Below are 12,807 nucleotides of genomic sequence, written 5' to 3'. Positions count from 1 at the left end.
ACGGGACTACAAAGAAAGGAAACTGCTTTTATCAGGTGCCTGGTTAAACTGGACCTGAACAGCATTAAAAACAAAACAAAAGTGTCATCCATTGGAAAGAACACAGAATTTGTAATCATAATTAGAAACCTATCATCTCCACTATCTATCTTTTACCTATGTCTCCTTGCACAAGTCATCTTAATTCTCTGGGACTCAGTTTCCTCATCTGTAAAAAGAAGGAATTTAACAAGATGTTCTCTAAGATCTCTTTCGGTTCTTGGGCTATGATTCTAGGAAGAGGTCCCAAAATGTCCTGCAACCTCTCTGGAGGGAGTGAATAGTCTTCTTCTCATTATTTTTTTAAACCCTTCCCTTCTGTCTTAGTACCCATTCTCAGACAGAAGAGCAATTGGAGTAAAGAGACTTGCCCAGGATCATACAGCTAGCAAGTATCTGAGACCAGATTTGAACCCAGGTCCTTTTGACTCCAGACCTGGCTCTCTATCCACTGTGCTACCTGGTTGACCTGTGGATAGCATTTTAAGGGGACCACTCTGAAGGGAACAAAATTTATTTGGATGGATGAATTCTGGTCAGCTTATTATTTTGTTGTGTGTTTATTTAAATCCCATTACTGCGTAGCATGGCATACCTCACTTGTAAAATCAAAGTTTCATTATCCAAATTGGCTTGTATATTATCTTTTCTGGATTTTTGAGTCGGAAAGTATAATCGAGATAATACAATCATTGCATATATTAATGGAAAATTTTCAAGTTTATAAAAATTTTTTTATGACAATCCAGTAAAATGAGTGGATGGTGCAACTATATTATTGTCCCTATTTTGCAAGTGAAGAAGCTGGCATTCAGAGAGGTCACAGGGCTTGTTAAAGTTCAGATGGGCTCTCAGAGTCCAAAAAAATGTTTTCAGCCCCAAATCTAACTAGCTCCTTTAGACCAGGGTTTAATTCTCACCGCCTGGAAGCCATCTACCAAAAGAGAGGTGACAAGAAAGCCTCAGGAAGCTCTCTCTCCCTTCAGGGATTCCAGGATTCCTGGTCTTTATTTGGAAGAAAAAGGCAGTAGCGGGTGGTCCCGATAGCTGTCATTTCCATGGGTTGGCTGGACCCAATCATCCAGAGTAGAAGCTGGGAGGATTTTAGAGAAAGTGAGCCGGGCAGAGGGCTGAAAGCTCTGCTTTCCTTCATTAAACAACAGACAGATCAATACCGAAATCCCTTCTGGGTCCATTTAGTTCAAATGAACAAATGGAATAAGCAGCACGATCGATGAATTTATTCGTACTTTCTCCATTTAAGATATCGGAATTTGAATGTACATGTAAGTGCCCAAAGATCACCCTCCATTATTATCCGTGACGAAGCAGGGGCAGCAGAGAATCCGGGAATTGTCTCTTTGGGGCTTTGGAATCCGTTACCATGTGGAAAGGAAGAGGAAAGGAATTTCGTTAGGGTTTCCTCAGGAGATCTCGTTCCCTTAGCAGGGTTTACAGAGCCTCCTGAGAGCCAGGGAGAAGCGTATGTCTGCTCGGAAGTACAGATAATCCTGGTACAGGGAAGCAAGAGTCCAAAGTTGAAATAAATACTTTCAACTCAGCTAAGTAAATATTTATGAAGCAAGACCCAAAGAAACACAAAGAAGATAAATGACAAAGTCAGGTCTGTAAGTGGTTTATGGTCCAATGGGGAGGATAAAAACACAGATAGATGGGGGCAGCTAAGTGGCACAGTAGATAGGAAATCAGACCTGGAATCAGGAAGTCCTGGGTTCAAGTCTAGCCTCTCCTGGGCAAGTCACCTAAGCCTTATTGCCTAGCTCTTCTGTCTTGGAATTTGAGACACACACACAGATAGATGGGGTGGAGCAAAAGCCCTTTCAGATTTGGAGTGGCAAATAGGAAGGAAGTGACAGATAATGGAGATGATGAGATGTCCTTTGTGGACTTTGAGTCTAATGGCTCAATGGACTGGAAGTTCCTTGAGAACAGGAATTAGTCTTTTGCTTTTCTCCCCATAACCAAAGCTTGGCATGGAGCCTGGCACCGAGTAAGAACTTAATAAATGTACTTTGAGACAGACAGATTGGATGCATTTACAAAATGTAATGGTGTGGGACAAAAAATAATCTTTTCAGCCTTGAGAGTGTCTTCTTTTGCATATGAAAAGGCCAGGAATTTGGTTGAGTCATAATCAGAAATAATGAGTTTGTACCCTCTTCCTCCCTCTCTCTTCCCTACAGAGAACCCAAGAAATTTACTGTTTAAACACTGGGGCACTCTGAACCCCAGAGACTTTAAACAAATAAGCATTAGCTAGTGATAGAGCCAGAAGAGATGAAAATTTGGGAAATATACTGGAAAGTCACTATAAATTAAGGTGATATCTCTGATCAAAGTAACCATGCCCCAAATCAGAGGGGTCTAAAGGGTACACCTAAATAAGGGATCTGCTCATTAAATTGACTGCTCTTTGTTCTCACCTGGGATTGATAATCTCCTAATCTCGAGATCCATGGCCCCCAAACCAGAGGAAGTATAACTAGAGTGACTGGTCTTCCAGTAAGGGAGCTTACATTTTCTGAAAGAGCAGGCTAAAAGCAATACCTAACCCAGGGATGTCAGCCACATCAAAACCTGGAAGCATTGAGGACTCCAGCCAAGCAGTGTCCAAGAGCATTCACCCAGCACAAACTAAGATACCAAAGTCAGGGAGGGAAACCAGATCAAAGAACTCAGGGCAATGTTGGAAACGTGAATTCCCCTGTTGCCTATGTGTATCCCTCTCTCTTTTTAATCTCTCTCTCTGTCTCTCTCTCTGTCTCTCTCTGTCTCTCTCTCTCCCTCTCCCTCTTCTCCCCTCCTCCCTCTCCCTCTCCCTCTCTCTCTCCCTCTCTCTCTCTGTCTCTGTCTCTCTCTGTCTCTCTCTCTGTGTCTCTCTCCCTCCCTCTCTCTCTGTCTCTGTCTCTCTGTCTCTCTGTCTCTCTCTGTCTCTCTCTCTGTCTCTCTCTGTCTCTCTCTCTCCCTCTCCCTCTTCTCCCCTCCTCCCTCTCCCTCTCCCTCTCTCTCTCCCTCTCTCTCTCTGTCTCTGTCTCTCTCTGTCTCTCTCTCTGTGTCTCTCTCCCTCCCTCTCTCTCTGTCTCTGTCTCTCTGTCTCTCTGTCTCTCTCTGTCTCTCTCTCTGTCTCTCTCTGTCTCTCTCTCTCCCTCTCCCTCTTCTCCCCTCCTCCCTCTCCCTCTCCCTCTCTCCCTCCCTCTCTCTGTCTCTGTCTCTCCCTCTCTCTGTCTCTCTCTGTCTCTCTGTCTCTCTGTCTCTCTCCGTCTCTCCCTCCTTCTGTGTTTACTCTCTAAACCAACACTGTGTGTATTTGTGGAAGAGTGTACCCCAGAATTATCAAGGACTTTTGGGGATACATTTCATACAATACAATTTCATGAAATGCTTTGCTTTGAGACAAATGTGTCTCTAGTTGACTCAGGAAGGAAGGAAATGAATTTATTAGGGAAGGGTAAGAGAAGAGTCAAAGACAGCTCTGAAGTTTCAACCTTGAGCAAGGATGGCAACAAAAATGAGGACGTTGGGAAGAGGGATCGGTTTTAAGAGAAAAACAAGGAGTTCTAGCTGTCAGGGTGAAGAAAGCCCTTGTAAAGACGGTATAAATGGGTGACCAGGATTTTACAGAACCTGGTCAGAAAGGGCAGTCTCTTCAAGGCAAAAATGGCTGCCCTCTCTGCCTCAGGCCAGTGAGTAACCAATCTGACTGCTTCTCTGAGATAACACGGTTTAATCATGAGGATAACTGGGTATGGGATAAGGGAAGTAGGCTGTGGATTATTCCCTATCTCTAATAAAACCTAACTTATTTCCCCACCATCTGACTTTGAATGGAAAGTGAGTGGAGGCTATGCTGACTATTCTCTCTGCCTGATAAATCCCTTCTATTCCTAACTAGACCTTCCTTGCTAAATCTTTACACTGGAACAAGTCTCTAGACTGTAGATTGAATAGAAATGGAGACGACTTTCAGGAGCGATCGATCGGGTCTCCCTGTGGGGATGATCCCCAAAGAGTCGGATCCTCTCCCTCTCAGCTCCTGTTCTTCACGGAGTCACAGGAGAGCTCTAAGTTTCAGATGGTTTCAGGCTCTTGTCAAATTCTCTTTCAGGGATGGTTTCCACTTTCCAAAGGTTGGAGCAGGGGTGTGGGAGCTGGTTGTCTCTCGGGAGTCAAGGACCAACTCCCTGGGCTGGCCCGTTGGAATCCCAGCATGCCCCTCTCCTTCCAAGATTCTAACCAGGTTAACCCTTGTCAGTCTGGCTCCACAGCATTCTATGACTCTCTCCTTGTAAACCTTTGGCCTTCCTAAAATCTCTTATTACGTAGCTAATATGGCTGCACTGTCTGCATCTTGAGTCTAGATGAGGAAGGTCTGGGCTCCATTATGACTTGTTTTTTCCTCGGTTGAATCAGGGATTCCTAGCACTTGTAGAGTTAGACCTTGCATGACTGGAACTCACCTCCACGTGCCATTGCTTTCCTAGGGCATTGACCACACGGCCTTCAATGGGCCTCCGACAAGCTCCGCAAATGGGAATCCCCATCTTGTCATGGCAAGGCAGGCAGTAAAGTTCCCCTTTCAGCTCTCTGGCCTCTGCAGTCAGTTCCTTCCTGGAACATAAATATAGGATCTTAGGAGAACAAAGAACAGGCCCTGCCAGGGATCACTTCCTGCCTCTGACTGGAAGTGGCTTTGGATACGCTTCCAAAAAACAGAAATATACGGCAGAAGGGAGATTTTAAGGGTCCAGATCCTTTGAGTTCACCATTTTCTCATGCCTTTTAAGGTATGCTGGCTGGTGGAGGAGTCTCTTAACTAAACAGAAAAAAGTAAAAAGTAAATAGAAAAAGAAAGAACCTTTTTTTTTTAATTCTTTCTGTTTAGTCAAACTTAATTCCATAAAATCCCACACAAAACATTCTCTAAAAAATAATCATGCTGTGTTCTCCTAATTAGGACTGGTATTCCCCACTCAAGTCCTACTTGAAAGATTCATCTTGACGTGGAAGTCGCTTTGGCTTCTCAAAGGCTATGCCAGCTGAGAATTTTGGCAGGTCCTGGCGGACTAGAAAGGGCTCAGGGGTGGGCCCATTATGAGCGAATTCTGTGTCCAAAAGCTTGGCCCACTGGAGAAAGGTTCATGACCAGAGGCTTAGCCACCAGCTAAGACATCAGTTTGGCTACAACAACGCATGAATAGCATCTACTAAGGCATGGAGATGCTGTCATCTGTTTGGGAGAAAATGTCTACCCGGATAAAAGCTCTTGAAGTTCTGAAGCTAAGTGTATCACATCATTATATTTTTTGTCGGTGGGCCCTGCCTCCTCAACTAAACTGCACATTCCCTGGAAATGGGGTCTGTGCTTGCCTTTTCTTTTTTTTTTCTTTTTTTTTAAACCCTTACCTTCCGTCTTGGAGTCAATACTGTGTATTGGCTCCAAGGCAGAAGAGTGGTCAGGGCTAGGCAATGGGGGTTAAGTGACTTGCCCAAGGTCACACAACTGGGAAGTGTCTGAGGTCAGATTTGAACCTAGGACCTCCCGTCTCTAGGCCTAGCTCTCAACACACTGAGCTACCCAGCTGCCCCCTGTGCTTGCCTTTTCTTGATCCCCCATAGCACCTAGCACAAGTAGGGGTACCTAGGAAGAGATAGAATGGGTGTATATTCTTGATATCACCTAATAGCAAACCAAATTCAGATGATTTTATTTATTTATTTTAATACCCTTACATTCAGGCTTAAGATCAATACTACATATCAGTTCCAAGCCAGAAGAGCAGTAGGAGCTAGGCAATGGGGGTTAAGTGACTTGCCTAGGGACACACACCTAGGAGGTATCTGAGGTTGAATTTGAACCCAGGACCTCTAGTCCCCAAGTCTGGCTCTCATTCCACTGAGCCACCTAGTTGCCCCCAGTTCAGATGATTTTTAAAAACTGGATAGAAACTTGAAGGAACTGAGTTGTGTTTATTTCCAAAATACTCCACTTTGACCCTAGAATCCTGTGGGGGGGATTCCAAAGTGGGGTGCAAAACAGACTACAGAGAAGTTCAACAAAATATTATTGATTCAGATGATCGTTAGACTTAATATTATATGCAAGCAACAGAAATAATGTTTGATGAATAACCTGTGAACATCCACCTCCAGAGAAAAAAATGAAAAATAAAAATATGCAAACCATAAAAAAATATATGATTACTTGGTTCGGCCATTTAGGCTAAAAGGCCCTGACTGACAGCATGTTTGCCAGGCTCCCCCAGACGCCGGAGTACTCACCCACAGTGGGTACAGTTGAAGTGATCTGGATGGTAAGAGTCATTCTTGAACATCAAAGGTTGCTCGTCAATAATCAGATGGCATTTCTGGCAGATGTACTTGCCCAGGCCCTTGGCTTTCTCCCGATTGTGACAGGGTCTACATAGGTGCCTGAAAGAAGATTGGACGTTAACAGTCACCTTCTTCTCCTAAGGCCCCATCCCTGCAAGTCTTTGTCCTGTCTTCTGGGACTTCCCAGCATCACTGGAGCCTCTAATACCTGGGAAATCATCCTCATGGTTCCTGGATCCATGATTACTGGATTTGGAACTAGAGGACTGAGGTTCCCTTTCCAGTCCTGCTACTTACACAAGATCAGGAGATTGTCATTGAATCTCTCGCTAGGTCTTAGTTTCCCTCTTTGTAAAATGAGGGCTGGACTGGACATCCTCTAAAAAGTTTTCTGTAGGCTCTAAATCCCTGATTCTATTCCAATCTCTGAAGTCCATAGATTTGAATAATGCCTTTGCTTCCTCAAGGAGCTGGAAAAAGGCCAAGTTATGTGCTATCTTTTCTCCTTCCTTTGGAGACCTTTGATAAAGGTGGGATGTGTTCATTCTTCTAGAGATACTTCTCATTCCTCAAGACTGGCTTTTTCCTCAAGAAAGCAAACTCAGAACTTGGCATCTGCTGCCTATGTCTTTATAATAAAAACAACTTTGAAGTATATAAATACTCAGAAAGGAAATGGACAAAATGAGAAAAGTCGAATCAAATATGGGATGAGGAGAAAACTAATCATTTTTTAAATTGTAAGTTGTTTTTGACTGTTGGCTCATTTTTACACCAGTTTTAAAAGTCAAACATAAAAATATTCATTTAAAAACCCCCACACTTGCAAAGTCCTTAAAGAGCTCTGATGATCTTAAAATGGTTCCTAACACTAATCAGTGTGAAACAACAGCTGTCTCCCTGCATGTGGGAGAGAAAAAATCAGTGTGAACCCTCTGTCAAAATAGTGGAAGGAGTTTCAATTCTGGGTTAATTTAACCTGGAGTGATATTTTCTAAAGAGTCCTCCCAGAAACACCCTCACCCTGCACCTTCCTCTGCAGGGCGTAGTTGGACTGTGGCTCCAACCATAATCTGACATATTTAGAAATGTGAATCAAGGCAGTATTCATACTGTAGCACACCAGTGCTATGGAATATACAGGGGAATTTGAGTTGGCTTCTACTGGTATATAGGAATATGTTTGTATGTGGGGACACATAGAACCTTTCTTATGTTCTACAGACTTACTTCCTAGCATCCAGCCACTTCAAGTAACATCAGACAGAATGGGTCTCCATAATACCCTGTAAGACTAGTTATCAAGTTGCTAAAACATCACCTCCTTCATGCTACTCTACAATCAAGAACCTAAAATGGCGGAGGGCTGGGTGGTGGGTGAGGGCAGCAAGGTGGCTTAGTGGAACCAGGCATGGAGATGAGAGGACTGGGTTCAAATCTAGCCTCAGACCCTTCCTAGCTGCCTCACTCTGGGAAAGCCACTTAGCTCCCATTGCCTAGCCCTCGCTGATCTTTTGCCTTGGAACTAATACAGAATATTGGTTCTAAGATGAAAGGTAAGGGTCTAAAAAAAGAAGAAGAACCTATAATGGTTGACAATGGTCTATCCCACTGAATTTAAACTCCTCTACCTATTTTTCAAGACCTATAATGACATGATCCCATTCCACTTAAACATCGAGCCTATCTAGTCTAACCCAAACCTTCTAAAACATAGCTTCTTAATCTAAAGACTATAGAGGTACCGATCTCTATAGCCATGTCTGTATACCCACAGACCTATAGATAAAAAACTATTTTAATAAAATTTATTTCCCTTATGATCTTAAATCACTTTATCATGTAAACATTTAAAAACATTAGTCTAACATGTAAAACCCAGTGGAATTTCCCATCAGCTACAGGAGGGGGGCAGGGGGGAGAAGAGAGAAAGAATATGAATCTTGAAACCATGGAACAATATACTTAATTAATTAATTAAATAAAAATTTCCAAAAATCTAAAAAACCAAAAACAAACAAACAAAAAATAATAGTCTAGGAAGGGATCTTATAGACATCACCAGATGGCCAAAGGAATCCATGACACAAAAAAAGGTTAAGAAATCTTATTCTGAAACACATCTGTCTTTAACTGTGATGCCTTCCAGCAAGAAGGAATGTACTACTTCCCAAGGCAACCCATTCTAGTTCTGGATAACTCTAATGGCTGGGAGGTTTTTCCTTCCTTAAACCTAAATTGGCCTCTGCAACTAGCATTCATTGTCCCTAGTTCTCCCTCATACAGACAAGTAGGACAAACCTATCCCTCTTACATGTCATTCAGTCATTTTTTAGTCATGCCCCACTCTTTGTGACTCCATTTGTTTTTTTTTTTTGTTTTTTGTTTTTGGTAAAGATACTGGAGTGCTTTGCCATTTCCTTCTCCAGTTCATTTCACAGTTAAGGAAACTGAGGCAGTGAAGTGACTTGCCCAAGGTTACCCAGCTAGTATCTAAGACCAGATCTAAACTTTTCAAAAAGGTGAGTTTTCCTGAGTCCCGGTCCAGAATTCTACTCACTGTGCCACCTAGAATAAGAACTCCAAATGCTTAAAAGTGGTTTTCATGTCTCCTTTTAAGTCTCCTCTTCTCCAGGCTTAATATTCTCAACTGTTTCAGCTAAACCTCATGTCAGCTCAGGACCCCTCATCTCGTTTACCTGCCATAAGATGCTCTCTAGCTTATTTCATTCCTTTCCCAAAATGTAGCACCCAGAAACAAACCCAAGAATCTATCAATCAATAAACAGTGATTAAGCACCTACTGTGTGCCAGGTACTATACTAATTGCTACAGATACAAAAAGAGCCAGAAGATAGTCCCTGCCCTTAGGGAGCTTACAAACTAATGGGGGAAACGGCATGCAAACAAATATTTCCAAAGCAAGGATAAATAGGAAATCATTAACAGAGGGAAGACACTAGTCAACATAATGTCCTTCTTTCTTTTTTTTCTTTTTCTTTACTTTTGAAATTTTTATTTAATTATTTAGAATATTTTTTCATGGTTATAAGATTCATGTTCTTTCCCTCCAGTAGCTGATGCACAATTCACAACGCCTTTCTTGATGTCAAAACTTTCTTGGTTCTGGAGTCAGGAGCCTGGGTCCAAATCCTGCCTCACTTTGCTACTTGTGTTGTAACCTTTGGCAAGCCCCCAGGTCTTAGTTTCCTTGGAGCAGATGGCCTCTGAGGGCCCCTTCATCCCAATGCGGAGTAGATGTCCATTGGCAACTTTAGATCTTTTACCCGAGCTACTCCATCTCCGCTTGCCTCATTCCCATTATTCTCGCTTCTCTGCCTGTCGGAATCCTACCTCTCCTTCAAGGTCCCGCTTCCACCCAGTGTCAGCCTTTCCCGACTGCTAGTCTCTTCTGATCCCTCCCCCACGGGTCAGCCCTCCACCACCTATTTATTTAGTATAACAATTGTCGCACCGCTGTGTGATAAACAATCACATCGTCCGGTCTCCTCGTTTCAAACCTGCATCGCCATCCTCTTGGAGACAGGAGCCATACCTTTGTCTCTCGGGTTGTCCACGGGAGCAGGTCCTTGGTAAGATTTTGTTAGCGGACCGATGTTTGAATATGCAATTGGAAGAAGAGTCCAGCAGGGGTCGCTAGCAGAGGGGCTAAGTGGCCGGCTCCCGGTCTACTTTAGAATTTTGGCACCTTCCTGTCCGGGAGCCCTTATTTCTAGCAATTCCATGTTCACACGTAGACACCTGAACACTCTCACCAATGTAAGTAGAAAGGCAGAACGCTAACGGGGGCCGGAAATCATTACGCCATCCCACAGCTAGGGATACCGGCTCACGATATTCTCTGATCCCTCTCCCAGATTCGAGGCGAAAGCTTTAAAATGTGATCTCCCACATTGTCTGTGGGGAGCAGGGCGTGGGGAAGTGCTGATTTTTTTTTTTAATAGTCTCGCCGTTAGAATAAAGAAGGAAAGAAATGAATTGAAGTTGCTTTTGATTTAAAACTCGTGTAGGCTGGAAAAGAGAAGTAGAATTCTTTTACTGATCCCGTGTGGGGAGACAGAGAAGAGATAGTTTTGTTTGGCATGGTCACCCCTTGGGTGAATTGGAACGCGCATGACTCCAGCCTTTTCTAAAAAGCCACTGCCCACCCTCTCCCCCCACCCAAGATGTCCCCAGTCAAAGAGAGTTATATGATCAAGAGAGTCCTGGTGCTCACTTTATGGATCACCCCAGGTCTCTAAAATGGGGACTCCCAGACCAAGCCCAAGTTGCCAGGGAGGGGTAGACAGCACCCTATTATGAGGAAGTATGCAGCTGTGCTCATCTCTAGATAAAGGCATCGATTTTATTCAACTATGCTTAATGGAGGCTAATTATACAGGGCAGGCAGGACACAAGGACCCTACAGCAACTGTCCTGAAAGAATCCCCTCTCATTTGGCCAAACAAGGGCCCTTCAGCTTTTCCCACTGACTGGCTATTATTACCCCCTCCCCATTCACAAACTCTCTTGCTGCCCCATAGACCCCCTCTCTCGCCTGCCAAGTGCAGTCTTAGAAGCACAGACCCGTTGCCATAGCAGCCAGCCCCCTTACCCCCCATTCCCACTATTATGGAATTATCCCATTCTGAAATGTCCCGTTGTGTCTATTAATACCCGCCAGATTCACCCCACCAGCCCCATCCCCCAGGCTCTCCACCGCGCCTACAATAATCACAGACTCAAGAAAATCCAAGACTGGGGGGTTCCGAAAGGATTTGGCTCCGGGGTGCGTGGGGGGGGGGAGGCGGGGAGCACACTGGAATATTCATAAATATTAGGAGGGCAGGAGGAGCTCCCCTTCTTGACAAGGGGTTCTGCAGGGATGAAGCCCGTCTTTCATAGAGGGGATTGGGCCCCCTCTCTCCTCTCCCTTGCTCCCTCCCTCCCTCCCTCCCTGTAGCGTGAAGGAGCTGCTAATGCCCAGTCCGGGCTAGCTGCCTTCTTTATATACGAGGGCTCCCTCCTCCAGCGCTCACTGAGCCTACAGCTGACCCTTCTGCTGCAAATCCCGAAGGACTCTCCGGCTGCTTCCTCTTGGCCCTTCTCTTCTCCCTGACCTGTCGACATCAGAGAGCCAGACTGGACCCCACCCCTGAGCCTTTTCCTTCTTCCCTGGGAACTGTGAGAGGTAAGGGACGGAGAACACCACCTCCAGTGCAAAGAGAGGAGACTGTCAAAGCTGAAAGCAAGAAAGCCAGGCTGTAAAGGAATGAGAAATTGTCGGTGATGTAGACAACTTACCAGACTAATTTCCTAAGCAAAACAAAATCTAAACTGGTTTGGAAATTCCACCTTAGTGTTATCTCTTCTTTCCCTAATGGGTTCTTTGTACAGTTTAACTCTTGGCTTCCTGAGGCTCCGGCTTGGGGGCCTTACTGATTTCTTGTACCACCGGTTCTTGGCCAGACTTTTTAATTAACAGGCTACCTCACCTCCGGGTCTGACTTTACCCAGTGGGCTGGCCCCAAGCCCAGAGGCATTCCAGACCCAGAGGAGCATCTGTGGAGACCTGTGCAGATTCTTCTGGTCCCTACTCACCTCCTTCCTATGAAATGCAAGAATGGGTGTTGGGGAAAATGCTCATCTTAAAAAACAGCTGTCTTCCCCTACCCAGGGATCCCTTCAAGGCTGACGTTCACTTGGGGAGTTCCTAGTTAACCTGATTTTGTATCATTTAAAGTCTCCTGTTAGGGCCCAGCCTCTTGGTGGCCTTGGAAGGCAACCACTCCTTCAAGAGTTCTTCCACTGCAAAGGCCACCCAAGCAGATGCTATGCATTTACAGGAGTTGCTTTAGAAAGCAAAAATACACCTTAAACCTAGACTCTCCTAAGAACCCTTCTCCTTTCTGCCCGAGTGATGCTAAGACAACCACAAGGTGGCTGTCAGGTTCAAGCAGTTTCTCCTGTAACCTTATTTAGATTTTCAGCAGATAAAAACATCGCCTTTTGGGATCGGTGTGGGCTAGTGAACCAAGTCCCAGAACTGGACCTCTGCTCTAATTCCAAATCCATGCTCTTAATTTAGCAGTTTCCTGATCTGGAAAGGAGATCCATAATATTTACTTCTCCCTCAAGGATATAATTAACTAACTGAGAAATTCACTCTTTCATTGTTCATGATTTCCAAGCAGTTTGAAATTGGGAAGGAAGCCAAGCCAAAGGGCTGGAACACTCTACCACAAGCAAAAGTCCAATCATTCCTTGGCTGCTTTCCTGGATCTACCACAGTCAAGCAGAGGAATGGACCAGATGACCTCTCAAGGTCTTTTACCAGTTTATCTCAACATGGGTTTGAGCAAATTAACCTCTCCTTGCCCTGGTTTCCCAGTTTTTGAAAGAAGGAATAATAAATAC

General features: G+C 44.4%; 2 protein-coding genes across 10 annotated transcripts in view; one reads left to right on the top strand and one right to left on the bottom strand.

Annotated features, from left to right (window-relative positions):
- LIMS2 (LIM zinc finger domain containing 2) overlaps positions 1 to 12,807 on the bottom strand; it is a 101,922-nt gene that overhangs the window by 16,508 nt on the left and 72,607 nt on the right. For 8 of the 9 annotated variants that reach the window (XM_056793707.1, XM_056793708.1, XM_056793710.1 and 5 more), the window contains 2 exons: positions 6,340 to 6,489; positions 4,518 to 4,668 (listed from right to left, as the gene is read on the bottom strand). In XM_056793707.1, the coding sequence (XP_056649685.1) occupies positions 4,518 to 4,668; positions 6,340 to 6,489 (301 nt within the window). Of the gene's footprint in view, positions 1 to 4,517; positions 4,669 to 6,339; positions 6,490 to 9,744; positions 9,787 to 12,807 lie in introns of those variants that run through there. The other variant, XM_056793709.1, reaches the window with a different exon arrangement.
- Positions 11,088 to 12,807, top strand: part of GPR17 (G protein-coupled receptor 17) — a 17,402-nt gene continuing 15,682 nt past the window's right edge. The window contains exon 1 of the mRNA XM_007493993.3: positions 11,088 to 11,581. The gene's annotated coding sequence lies outside the window, so the exon portion shown is untranslated. The remainder of the gene's footprint in view (positions 11,582 to 12,807) is intronic.

Source organism: Monodelphis domestica, chromosome 4 (genome assembly GCF_027887165.1).
Source record: "Monodelphis domestica isolate mMonDom1 chromosome 4, mMonDom1.pri, whole genome shotgun sequence".
NCBI classification, from domain to species: domain Eukaryota; kingdom Metazoa; phylum Chordata; class Mammalia; order Didelphimorphia; family Didelphidae; genus Monodelphis; species Monodelphis domestica.
This window is presented reverse-complemented; position numbering and strand designations above follow the sequence as displayed.